The sequence below is a fragment of the Manihot esculenta genome, chromosome 16 (assembly GCF_001659605.2).
Source record: "Manihot esculenta cultivar AM560-2 chromosome 16, M.esculenta_v8, whole genome shotgun sequence".
NCBI classification, from domain to species: domain Eukaryota; kingdom Viridiplantae; phylum Streptophyta; class Magnoliopsida; order Malpighiales; family Euphorbiaceae; genus Manihot; species Manihot esculenta.
In genome coordinates this window covers 18,557,047-18,570,483 of record NC_035176.2, presented here as the reverse complement: position 1 = coordinate 18,570,483, position 13,437 = coordinate 18,557,047, and the positions used below count along the sequence as shown (strand labels likewise).

General features: G+C 32.5%; 1 protein-coding gene across 1 annotated transcript; it reads right to left on the bottom strand.

The window, feature by feature from the left end:
* Positions 1-5,709: 5,709 nt before the first annotated feature.
* On the bottom strand, positions 5,710-13,056 carry LOC110603678 (copper-transporting ATPase RAN1). The gene is made up of 9 exons (XM_021741506.2): positions 12,510-13,056; positions 10,479-11,093; positions 9,582-10,011; positions 9,075-9,400; positions 8,216-8,274; positions 7,772-8,114; positions 7,194-7,394; positions 6,808-7,065; positions 5,710-6,460 (listed from the first exon to the last, which is right to left on the bottom strand). Exons 1-9 carry the CDS (start codon positions 12,852-12,854, stop codon positions 5,984-5,986), a joined length of 3,054 nt encoding a protein of 1,017 aa, XP_021597198.1. The 5' UTR covers positions 12,855-13,056; the 3' UTR covers positions 5,710-5,983.
* Between the last annotated feature and the right edge of the window lie 381 nt (positions 13,057-13,437).

Genomic DNA, 13,437 nt, shown 5'->3' with positions numbered 1-13,437 from the left:
GTATGAGATATAATGTTTTTATGATGATTATGTAATCCAAGCCTATGTTATGTTATGTTACCCCATTGGAGTATTTGATGAGGACTCCAATGAGAGATTTATGTTATGTTGTGCATGCACAGGCTAGGCTTGGCAAAGAAATGTTTGAATGAAAGAAAAGTTTTAATTTTTATGTATGTTGTTGACCATGTATGGGATTAAACAGGTTCACGGGATGTATGTTTGGCTTGCTACGGGTCCCGGCGGCCTTAAGCCGATCTGGATCCTAGCGCCGGTGGCGGCCTGATTTTCGGGTCGTTACAGATATGGAGCAATTAGCCTTAGACTTTACGGCAGACTTGGACCGGCCTAACTTTTGATGCCGACATCCGATAGAGACCCACGATAGCTTTTCAAAAAGGGAATTTCGAGATGCATGACTTTCAAAACTGTGACAAGGACCAAAGGCCTGTCACAAAGTTCGATATGGAAATTCCATCGTTTAGAAGGTCAATTTTGCATTTTAATTATTTTTTGGATATTTTGGGTATTTTCATAATTTTGCATATGGTTTTATTTCTATTATAAATAGCCTCCCTTGACTATTAAAAACACACTTTTCAATCTTTGAGAAATCTCAATAAGACTTTTCGTCTTTTAGCCTATCTTTTCTCTTATTTCGTCTTAGCCAAATGATATTGGTTAAAACTCTTAACGGAGTCTAAATAGTCCTTTATCAATATTTAAGGAGAAGTCTTTTGAGAAATAAATCATAATTGAAACCAAACATGATGAAGAGGATTATTCTATTGAAGAAATCTATGCAGTTGATATAGAAGCTTCTTCAACAAGTCAAAATCATGACAATCAAGTTACTTGTGAGATTGTTATTAAAGAATACAAGCATAAAGATGAGTATGTGTACACCGATTCTTTTCTCACTATTATGTTTATTGATTCGAGTATGAATTTTCTTGAGGAGGAGTTGATGCATGCATAAGGGACAATACTTTTCAACAACTTGAAGTGTAAAAACGATGTGATATTCTTTGAGCATTCAACTAGGAAAGCAAAAAATCACGATAAATTATTCTACGAGAAGTCGAATTATTCATGCTCAATACCACTTTTGAAAGATAAGAAAAAGAAATGCACTTATTTACTTAAAATTCGTGGGTCCAATTTTAGCTATTATAAATTCAATTTTAGAAGCTCAAACATGAGATATTTTAGTGCATTTTGATGTCTTTTATGATCCTTATGGATTAAGAGTCAAATTAGTAGGATTAGATATAATTTTTCTTATTCAAATATGATTATCTTATGTTTTACTATTTTAACTAGGATTTATCTTATTTTTCTATTTCAATTAAGATTTATTTTATTTTCCTTTTTCAACTAGTATTAGGATATATTTGGTTATAAATATCATTTATTTTGTATATAGGGCAAAAAGAAGTTAAGAAGTGAAGATTTGATATTTTTCTCCTTAATAAGAATTTATTCTTACAATTTTATTTTTTCTCCCTTATCTAATAACTTATCAAGATTTAACTTTGTGGTGCTCTAATATGGATTTCCTCCATACTTAATTAACTTATCAAAAATATCTTATGGCATCCTCTAGCTGGAATCACTTAATTTTCTTCATTTCGGTTGATTAGAAGTGTAGTAAAACAATCCTTGGAAGATATATCTCTGCCTTGTTTTTCATCAAATTATGTGACAAAATTTTTTATCACGAGTTGATCTTATATTGCGCATCAACTATTTACATCAAAATTACTTAATTAGCTCTCTATAGTTTCTTTTCCTTTCCTTTTATCCTTTCTTTTTTTTTTTTAATTTTAGTTTTAATTTTTTCTTTAAATTAATAATTTCTCTTTAAAAAATTAATTTAATTTAATATTAACTATTAATATTTAATGTATTTATAATAAATATTAAGAAATTTATTATATTATTTTGTTAATTTAAAAAATCTTAATTTTTAATTTTTTTAATGGTAAAAATATATAAAATTCAGATTTTAAATATTATAAAAATATTAATAAAGATTTTTCAATCAACGTGATAAAAATGATTATAAGAATAAATATTTATGCTTAATTTAAAAATTTATTATTAATTTATTTAATATAAAAAGTTGAATTGAATTCTATTAGATTTAAATTGATTTCAAACAAATAAATTCTTTTACTAATAGAAATGAATTGAATTCTACTAATAAAATTCAGTTCTTTTCTCATAAGAAATACATACTAAACAAGGGCTTAAGGATAATTTCCAAACAAAATTTTATATTTTACAATTCTTTGCAATTATACTTTGTATTTTGAAAATAGCCGTTTAAGTATGTACTTCGAATTTTCAAAAATTGTATTAAATCGTTAAAACTTTCCTTAACCCATTAACAGAGATATCACATCATCGCCATATCATTTCTACTACATCACAATATAACACAAAAAATTATCAAAAAATCATTTACTTTATAAATTTTTATGATTTTATTTTATATTTTAAAAATGACCAATTTAATTCTATACTTTTAAAATGTTGACTAATTATACCCAACCATTAAAAAATCCATTTTAATTCATTGTTATTTTATTAATGAAAACACCATATAATCATATCATATACTATAAAATTGGATAAAAGGTGAAATTTATCCTTAAATTGTATAGTGGAAATAAAATACTAAATTTAATTTTTCAGTCTAAATTTGCTTCTAAATTATCATTAAAAATCAAATAAGATCATCACCTATGTGTTTTTGTATCCTCAGTCTATTTGGTCTTAGTTGACCTTTTAATAATAATTTATGGGTGAATTTGGATTTAAAGATAAAATTTAATATTTTTTACTCTCGTTGTATAGTTTAGGGGAAATTTTGATCTTTTTACCTTAAAAAATTGGCCTATTTATTTAAAATTCATGGGTCTAATTTCAATCATTATAAATTCACTTTTGGAAACTCATATATAAGATATTTTAGTATGTTTTGATATCTTTTATAATCCTATATGGATTAAGGGTGAAATTACTAGGATTAAATATAGCTTTCCTTGTTTAAATAGGATTATCTTATGTTTTTCTATTTCAACTAGGATTTGTCTTATTTTTCTATTTCAATTAGGATTTATTTTGTTTTACTATTCCAACTAGGATTAGGAGATATTTTGCTATAAATAGTCTTTATTTTGTATGTAAGAAAGAATAAGTTAAGAAGTAAAGATTTGATATTTTTCTTTACAATGATAATTTATTCTTATAACTTTAGTTGTTCTCCATATTTAACAATTTATCAAGATTCAACTTTGTGGCATTCTAATATAAATTTCCTCCATACTTAATTAACTTATCAAGAAATTCTTGCGGCATTCTCTAGGTGGAATCGCTTGATTATCTTCGTTTCTAATCACATTGGTTTATTAGGGGTATGGTAGAGCTGGAAGATTTTTTTTTTTTTTTGTCAAGTTGTGTGATGGGATTTTTTATCACGAGTTAATCCTGAGTTCCGCATCACCAATAAAAATTTTAAATAAAAAAATTTTTCAAAAAGTGAAATCAAGATAAAAATTAATAGTAAAATAACATGAGAATGATATGATATCTCATCTTCTTTCTCTTCCTAAAGCAAATAAAGAAGAGGAAAAAAGTTGGACCAAGTAAACTAAAATGCAAATATTGAGCCAATTAAACTAAAATTAAGAATTTTTAAATTTAAGAATTTGTATATTGGCTAAAAGTTACACCAAAATGCAAAGCTTGTGCTAATTAAATCAAAATTAAAAAATTTGAATGCAATTACACTTTTAGTTCAAAAAAAAAATCAAAATTACAAAATTGGATTAAAATGTAAGTATGCAGAAATGTTGGACCTTTATTCTTATTTACTCAAAATAACAAATCAAACCTTACATAAACTTCTACCTCATTGTATAACTAATTTGAGCCAACACATATTAATATTCTCATATAATATACAAGTATATAAGCGTTATCAAACTCAAACTACCTGCATATGAGATACCCGAGTCATTTCAGATTAAAAAACCATATGTAAAATTATGAGGGACTTATTTGGACTTTGTTCTATTATACGAATATTATATGAGAAAGGTAAATTCAAAAAACTTACAGGATGTACCAATAGCTTGTTTCAGGAAAGAATTTAATAGAACAATGAAAGAACTCAACAAACAAAATTCGTCCAAGAAATAATCAGGATGAAATTATTATTCTTTACTAATTTTATTAATGTGTAGGTTAAATTAAACTTAAACCGAAACTTCTAAATTAATTTAGACAATATTAAAAATGGACTAAAAAATTAAATTAGTATAAGAATGAAATCCATCATTTTTCTATTATGAAAAGAAATTTTGTGATATAAACTAGCAAACACAATCGTATGGGAATCAAGGGAGCAAGAATCCATTGGTGCTTTCTAATGGACCAATGAGAAGAAGTAAACTAAGAAACTTGAAGTAGTTATGAACTTACACATTTAAAAACTAAGTAACACAAGAATTGACTGAGTTTGTCATTGCAAATATCTCGTGGAGTTTGAAGATACACTTAAACTACTCACCTTGTTTGAGGTCTGTAATGGAGATGGCATTATCTAATTTATTTAGCATTGTTATGTTAGGTTTGCTATATTTTATTACTTAAACACTTATTTTATTTTTTATTTTGTTTGAACTTGTATTATGACCATATTTTATCTTTTAAGTTATTTTAGAATGTTGGGCTATATTTTAAAATTATGTTTTAATACTTATGAGTTTGATGTGTTATTTTAGTATGTAATTAGGTTTAGGTGTGTGTAGTTCGGCCAAGTCTAAGAAAAGTATCTTAAATTTTTTTTTTCCTCCTATGTAAGAATAAGAAATATATGTAAAAGAAATTTTGAACCAAAAGTTTCATTTTTTTGGTTTTGGCATGTATTGTTTTGAGTAAGAGTGAGAATTTGTTCGTAAGAGCACAACTAGTTGAAAAGTCAGAACGAGAAGAGATGAGATGAGCTGAGCTTTTCCTCTTGAATTTGGTTGTAGGAAATTCTAACACTAACTCTGCACATCTTTTAAACATCTTTTAACTTTTGTAATTAAAAAAAGCTCTTCTCATCTCTTACCATTCTTTCATTGATGAGATTTGCTATGATTCAATGATTTAGGGAGAAGATAAACAGAATTTGGAGATTGAAGGTAAGGTCATTTTAGATTTTTTTTTTTTTTCAAAAAAAACATCATTTTCTTTCCGTTTTTACTTGTATTGAATTAATTGATAGATGGGCATATTGTAACGCCAAAAAAAAAAAAAAAAACGAATAAATGAACAATTTTATATAAACACACATTTATGGAATTGACTCGATTATGTCACAGAAATTTTACAAAATGATCCAATATGGAAGGACACTGATGGTTTTGGGAATTTTTTACTATTAGGTTTAATTATAAGAGTCTCATACTATATCAAAATTTCTATCTGGTAAGCTGAAGCCCATATAAATAGAACTATATGTTCTTCTTCCAACCCAACAGAAATTCTTTAAAGTTTTTTTTTCCTCTCTACTTTTCTGATTTGTTTCTGCATTATGGGAGTTTTCCAGCAACGGTAGTCTAATAGCACCTCATTGATTTATTCTTAAAAAGATACCTTTCTTTTCTTTTATTTTATTTTTTTCAAGAAAACAAAAAAGATGACATTTAGGCATCGAGAGAAAACTCAAAATCCTTTGATTGAGTGGGAAAAGCAATGTAAAAGAGCACACCAATGAGAATACTTGTACAACAAGCGTCATTTACAAAGAATGGAATGGTAATATTACACCTCAGGGCATATAAGCAGTAAAGAAAAGAAAAGAAATAAAAATATACAGAAGTAGGCATTCCAGGTTTCCCTCCTCCCTTGCTCTGTTCCCAATTTCAATTTCAATTTCTGTACTACAAAGCTTTTATTTCTTTGCTTCTTTTTTTTTTTTTTTTTTCTATTCTACAGTTATTTCTAATATTGTGGTAAGTCTGGGAGCTTTGTATCTTCTGAGAAGCAAAGATGAGCATACAACACTTACAGATGAGAGAGCCATGCAAGCACCAGCTGCCCATGGCGGCAACTGGATGCCTAGAAAAGGAAAGAAAGCTCCGGCAGCAACGGGTATTGCAATCACGTTATAAGCCATTGCAAAAATATAATTCCATCGAATGCGAGAGAGGGTTTTCCTAGAGAGATCAATGGCGGTGATTACGTCTTCTAAGTTATTCCTCATCAAGACATAGTCTGCAGCTTCTATAGCAATGTCTGTTCCAGCCCCAATTGCCATCCCAACATCAGCGGCAGCCAAAGCTGGAGAGTCGTTTATACCATCACCCACCATTGCAACTACACTTCCATCCTTCTGAAGTGAGCGAATTACTTCAGCTTTCCCAGCTGGCAACACTTCAGCCCTCACATCTTGAATGCCCACCTGCTCAGAAACAGGTATGTTTTAAGTTTCTCTAGCTAAACCGTTCAAACAATATCACAAGGGTCAGGAGTTATTAAGACCTAAATCAAAAGCTATAAGAAGCAAACAAAATCAGACAATTATACTTAACTATATATACTCAAGTCAAACAAAAAACTCTCAGTAGAAACTCGGAGCCTAATGCTATAACAATAGCGGAAACTAGTAATAGGTAACTTTAGGTCAACAGGAAATAGAGCATCAATAGGAAGTAGAAGATTCACAAGTTCAAATTGCTTCCTTCTATACGTGCGTGCATTTCAAAGTAGAAGTCAATGGACCAAAATATTATAGGTATATACACAAACCTCTTGGGCAACAGCACGTGCTGTTCTTCCATTGTCCCCGGTCACCATTACTGGTTTGACACCCATTTTATGAAGACCCTCTATGACTATAGCAGTTTCTCTCTTTAGTGGGTCTGCAACCCCCAAGACACCGATCAAGTTGTCATCAAATGCAACAAGTATGCCTGTATTTGCACTTTCTTCAAGTTCTACTACAAAAGTTTCTACATGTGTCGGAATGGTGATTCCATTTTCAGTCATCAGCTTCCGATTGCCAACCTGTTAAAGCCAGAGCCTCCCTTAAGTTGCCTAATGGTTATCTTGCATATTTGTAAAGCTTCAAATATTTCGAAAGTTCAAGTAAAAGGAGAACATTTAAGATATATATCATCTCCTAATAAGCTCACCAGAACTGGTTTTCCATCAATAAAGCACTTGATCCCTCTTCCTGGAAGAGCAGTGAAAGCTGAGGCATCAAGAAGCCATCCAGAGGTTATGGACTCTTTGCTGTTGTTCTGGCCATCCTCAGTAGCGGAAGGTTCATCAAAGAAATGGAAATGGCGTGCATATTCCACTATTGCTTTTGCCAATGGATGTTCACTGCTAGCCTACACCAGGTACCCGAAAAGGGGAAATATCAATCATTAACATTCTACAGCAAAACATAATGGAAGAGGTGAACAGTAAATGAGGCAACCCTTCCTGTAGATCAGTACCCAATTAATCACATAAATTCAACACAATATATCATAACGGCTTTAATCCCATCCCTTTTATCCTGTAGCCAGAAAACACAGACCTCCATTGCAGCATCTTGAACAGTTTAGTTTATGAAACTGTGAATCAGATAGCATAAAAACTGATGGACAAGGCCAGACCATATCAAACAAAGTGAGCTCTGGTTGGCATGCACACACATAATGCAGTTTTATGAACAGTTGAATGTGGAAATAGACACTGATATTAGTAGTAGACAAGGAATCACCTCTGCAGATGCCACCCATCTAAGGAATTCTCCACGATCCATTCCAGTGAAAACCTTTGCAGTAGTAACTGTAGCTTTCCCCTGTGTTAGAGTCCCTGTTTTATCAAATATGATATACTTGATCTTCTGAGCCCTTTCCAAAGCATCTCCTCCTTTTATCAGCACGCCATTGTTAGCCCCAACACCAGTTGCAACCATGACAGCAGTTGGTGTTGCTAAGCCAAGAGCACATGGGCATGCAATTACCACCACTGAAATTGAAAACATGAGGGCAAAAACAAAGTAATTGCCATTTTCTGGTAGCCAATCATCTGGATAAGCACCTAGTGTTCCACCAGCATACCTACAAGCCATCATAAAATTACCCACATATAAGGTACAGGAATTTCAATAACACAAATCTAGCAATCATAAGCAGAGTAAGACAAGCAGTTAAGTTCATACCAACCCAGAAATGTCAACAAAGACATAGCAACAACTGCAGGAACAAAAATGCTTGCCACCTGCAAGGTACAAAGATATGTAACATAAGAAGGGAATCTGATTTAATTTATTTACCTCCATCATTAGTGATTTAGGACCTAAGTAAAAGGGGAAAAGTTAAAAAGAAAGAAAAACAGAGCATATATACAAAGAACAAAACATAATCACGATGACTTCGGCTGATTGCAGTTAATGCCCTCTTGTTTCCCTTTAATCCCAGATCTAAGCGTACTCAGAGGAGAACAAGCACATAAAAGCAGGCATGTAAGTTAAAAATAAAATAAAAATTAAAAACAAAGACTCGCTGCATATGTCCCTCCCTTATTGATGATATATCAAGTAATGCGCAGCCCAATTGAAAAATACTCCAAAAAAGGAGTATTGCAGCATCAACCTACAAGTAGGAAAATGAAAGCAAGACAATAAGGCAGGCTTAAGCAGGTTTTGCATTTTCTAATTCCAAATTCCACAACAGGGGAAAAAATCACAAGAATGGTCACTTAAACAGAACTTTAATTAGAATTTTACAGGTCAAGGTCAAGCTAAGAAAGGGTTATGAGAAATACTACAAATTTTCACACAAGAACATAGAACAGCGAATGGATGGTACTTTTCTTCCAGTGAGAAATTTTGTTTGATAAAGAAAGTATTAGTTTACTTGGTCCAAAAAATATGCATTTAAATTTGTGTGATTTTTATGCAACAGAAACTGCATTTCCCACGCCCCAACACTAAACAAAAGAGATGAATGAAATACATTAAACATTGTGCCCGAATTATAGTATAAACATAACATAAAACCCACGTAATTGACACTTACAAAATCTGCAAATTTCTGAATTGGAGCTTTGGACATTTGGGCTGTTTCAACCAGACTAATTATCTGGTTCAAAACTGCATCTGATCCTACTTTGGTAGCCTGAATTTGAAAAGCACCATGCAGATTTATTGTACCTCCAATAACCAATGAATTAGCCTCCTTCAAAACAGGTGCAGATTCACCAGTTACCATACTTTCATTAACATAACTTGAACCCCATACAACAACACCATCAGCAGGAACTTTGGTACCAGGAAGAACTTTTAATGTGTCACCAGGCTGAATTAGTAAGGCATCTATCTCCCTTTCCCCAGTGCACTTTCCACCTATATAATGAAGAATATTAGAACTACTTAATTCTTCAATGGCGCCCTCTCTCTCTCTCTCTACAATCACGATTAAGATCGACAAAAAAGCATCATATATTCGAATATCCTCTCATAGTTTCATGAGAAAAGTTTGGATCAATCTAAACTATACATGGAAAAGAAAAGAACAGAGAAATACCTTTGTCTTTGACAACCAGCAGTGCTGTTGCTGGTGCAAGTTCTACTAACTTCTTTATGGCGTCTGATGTTTTTCCCTTCGCAAGACACTCCAAATACTTACCCAATAGTACAAATGTAATCAGCATGGAACTTGTTTCAAAGTATGTTGGAGACCAGAATCCAGTAGCTGCACCATATAGCAGTGCACAAACAGAGTAGAAGTATGATGCTGAAGTCCCTAGTGCAACTAAAACATCCATGTTGGTTGAACCATTTCTAAGGGCTCTACCAGCTGCTATATAGAAGCGCTTCCCAATAACAAATTGGACCACACTCACTAATGCCCACTTTAACCAATCACCCATAACGAAGGGTCCACATCTCCAGAGAAGCAAAGAATATAGAAGTGGAATGTGAGGGCATATAACTCGTATGAAAAAGATGGGAATCTGGATCCAATTTATAAATATCAACAATTAATATATTAATAAGGATAAAAACAAATAAAAAGTAATTTACATGCATTTCTTTTATGCTGAGGAGAACAACATGTGGCAACAAGCTTCCTCTAATCTTGGATGTCCCTAATTAGAGGCCAATAGGAGACATGTCTCTTAAAGAGAAATTTCAATGCGTTTCTTGTAATCAGGTTGACATACATACTTACATAGACAAAAACTGAGATAATTATACAAACACAAAAATATGCAGGTGTGTGTAGAAAAATTTGTATATTAAATACAATACTAGGAAGGTTTTTATTTAAGCATGAATAGATATAAATGTTAGAAGGAACAAACTAATGTAGTGACACTATACTAACTTTCAATGAACAAAAAAAAATATAATGTCATGCAAAGAAAGAAATGAGAAATGGATGATTCCAAAACTATATGCATATCATGTAAGTACTCACACTGAGAAACAGACTGGAAATGAATAGCCGAAACATAGTGGAGGTTTCTTCAACATCTTTAGAAGTCATTCTTGCATAAGGGTTCATAACATGTAATTTAAACTTCATACCACTTCCTCCCTCAATCCCATCAACCAATGATCTAGAACCAACAACTTCAGGGTCAAAGTGAACTTCTAGTTCACTGGAAATCCTGTTATAACGAAATTGGCGTACCCCTTTTAATGTGCTGAGCACTCCCTCTAAAAGCAGTACATCCATCTCATTGAATACCCCAGAAACTCCTAGTATGATTTTGTCCTGTTGATTACTCTGTACAAATGCAGCTTCAAAACCAGCATCTTCAATTGCATTCACTATATCATCTTTATTAATTACAGTAGGATCATACTCAACTTCCCCTAAAGAAGTAGCCAAGGCCACTACAGCCCTTTTAACACCAGGAAGATCTCTCAAAATACCTTCAACTGAGTTCACACAGGCTGCGCATGTCATACCCCCTATGGTGAAGTGCCCCAAAAGAGTTCCACTTGTCTTTGTTTTGAATGTACTGGGTTCAGCTAGAATCTCTGCCTCAAAGCCTGCATCCTCAATTGCATTCTTGATGTCATCATCCTGAATTAACAACATTTGTTAAATACATCACTGTCCAATCCATGTGCAAGAAAAATGATCAAGCCAAGCAGTTATTGATGCTAACATATATAAACATGCAAATAATTCCGTTACAATCGTCCAATCTTCAGAAAAACCTTGATCTAGCTAACATTTTTTTTTTGAATCATAATTCTTAGGAAATGCCATTCAGAAAGGCCACATAATAAGCTAAAAGAAGTAGCTTAGTTGTGAAAACCTTGAAACCTGCTCTTGTTTTGGTAAGGTATCTGCTACCACCTTATCAAATCTACTCAAGCAGTCTAATCAACACAATTAGAAATTCAGATGAAGTTGAAAATAACTTTTGTTGGTTTTAACAATTTCTAAGAGAAACTGAGAATTGTATTCACTAAACATAGCCATAGAAGAAGCCCCAAACCCCAGGCCATCAAGTTGAAAATGTAAGGCCTAAAGTTTTAAAAGAAACCTATAGAGTGCCATTATATACGAGAAATCCTTAACTAAACACCCATTTTCAATACAGATGTCAATGCAAGTCTTTTATGTTGCTTAAGAAAAACGTCCAATTTTATTTCCTTTATAGTCATTACATTAAATAGTCTCCAACAGAACAATGAAGAATTTTATTGGGAAAAAGAATTGCATTCAAACAAATGAAACATATATACTACGCAACCATGACCAATCTAGAGTAAAAGTCAAACGAAGGCTTTTATGCTTGCAAAAATTTGAAAATTAGTTAACAAATCAGTTACTTACACCCCATTATGGTAAAAATAAATTTTAACAGCTTAGCAACTAAAAAATGTCCCGGGTTGAGAACACCCGCTATGATCACACTACTACTCTAAACTCACCATAGATCATAATCAAACACAACATACACAATCTCTTTTTTTGTTGTGGTACTTTGCACTGACATAAAGTCTCTTTTATGACTAAACTGAACCAAATTTTACCAAAACAATACCCCACAAGTGAAAGTACTAAATACAACGCCCCAGAGCACAAAATGAACTCATAAGTTTCGTAAACTTACACCAATCTATACTATTGGATGCAGATAAATCAAGCCAACGTTACATATGCTCACTAGACACTAGAAACTGTGATTTCATCACCATCAGGACATAAAAACAAATAAAATCTTTCAACAGAGCATACCAAGCCATTACCTAAATCACAAGATATAAAATAACTCAACCAAATGAACAATATATTCAAGATAAAGAATAGAAGGGAGTTCCAACGACGAGGAAAAATAAATTTCTTCTTATAAATTTCAGAATACTGAAAACAACGCATACTTCCAAAAATTATAACCAGCTCGGCTCCTAATGCACAGGAATCCAATCCAAATAATAAGAAAAGGGAATTGAAGATTTGATAAAGAAAAAGCCAAGAACCGCCAACCTTAACCAAAGCAGGGTCAAACACGACATCAGCCTTATTTTGAAGCAAGGCGACAGAAGCTCTCAAAATCCCATTGACGCTCTTGAGAGCTGATTCCACGGAATTAGAGCAAGCAGCACAGGTCATCCCCGTAACTCTGACCTGAATCCTCTTCATCCCTTCTTCTCCTTCTCCTTCTCCTTCCCCATCAATCACAATTGTATGGGAATTATCCCCACTTTCATATGAGTCGAGGAGCCTAACGTTCTCCAGGTCTCCAGCTTCATCTTCCGCCACGATCAAAGGACGTGATTTCCGAACGCCGGGGACCTGGGACAGCTGCAGGTCACTTATGCCCAGCGACATTGTTGAACACAAGCGAGCAAGAGACAATCTTTAGCAGAAGAAGAAGAAAAAGAAGAATGAAGGAGAAAATAGAGAGAGAGAGAGAGGGGGGAGGGAGATGGAGATTTTAGTGAGAGAGAGAGAGAGGCATTGCCCAGGAAGAGATGGGCGAGACAGGAATTTTATTAAGCAGGATTTGCTGGTGGATGAAGCCCTGGTCTGTCCTGAAATTACGAAATTGCGCTCTTGAAGAGTTGGTGATCTTGTCCCCTCGGGCATCAACCTAGAACCATCGGGCTCAGATAAACGCGGTCACGGTCTGATTTAAACTGAAGTTAGCTCGATTTGATTAAGCCTTCATTTATAATTTATATTTTAAAAATATATTTGAATAAAATAATTTATTTTTATAAAATATATTAATAAATTTACATATAAAAATTTTTAAATAATTGAAATTTATATTTATCATTAATTAAAAATTTTTTAATATTTTTTCGTGAAACTGTGACTTCATTTTTAATGTATTACTATATATAATTTTAAAAAAAATAGAGTTAATTTTTTATTATAAAAATTTAATGGGTTGAATTTTAATAAATTA

What these genes read in the sequence shown, in the direction of transcription:
- LOC110603678 (XM_021741506.2), bottom strand. Translation starts at nt 12,854, where the DNA reads ATGTCGCTGGGCATAAGTGACCTGCAGCTGTCCCAGGTCCCCGGCGTT. An exon ending in TTGACCCTGCTTTGGTTAAG is followed by an intron (nt 11,094 to 12,509) that starts GTTGGCGGTTCT and finishes TTGTTAATTCAG; the next exon opens with GATGATGACATCAAGAATGC. An exon ending in TTTCCAGTCTGTTTCTCAGT is followed by an intron (nt 10,012 to 10,478) that starts GTGAGTACTTAC and finishes AATTGGATCCAG; the next exon opens with ATTCCCATCTTTTTCATACG.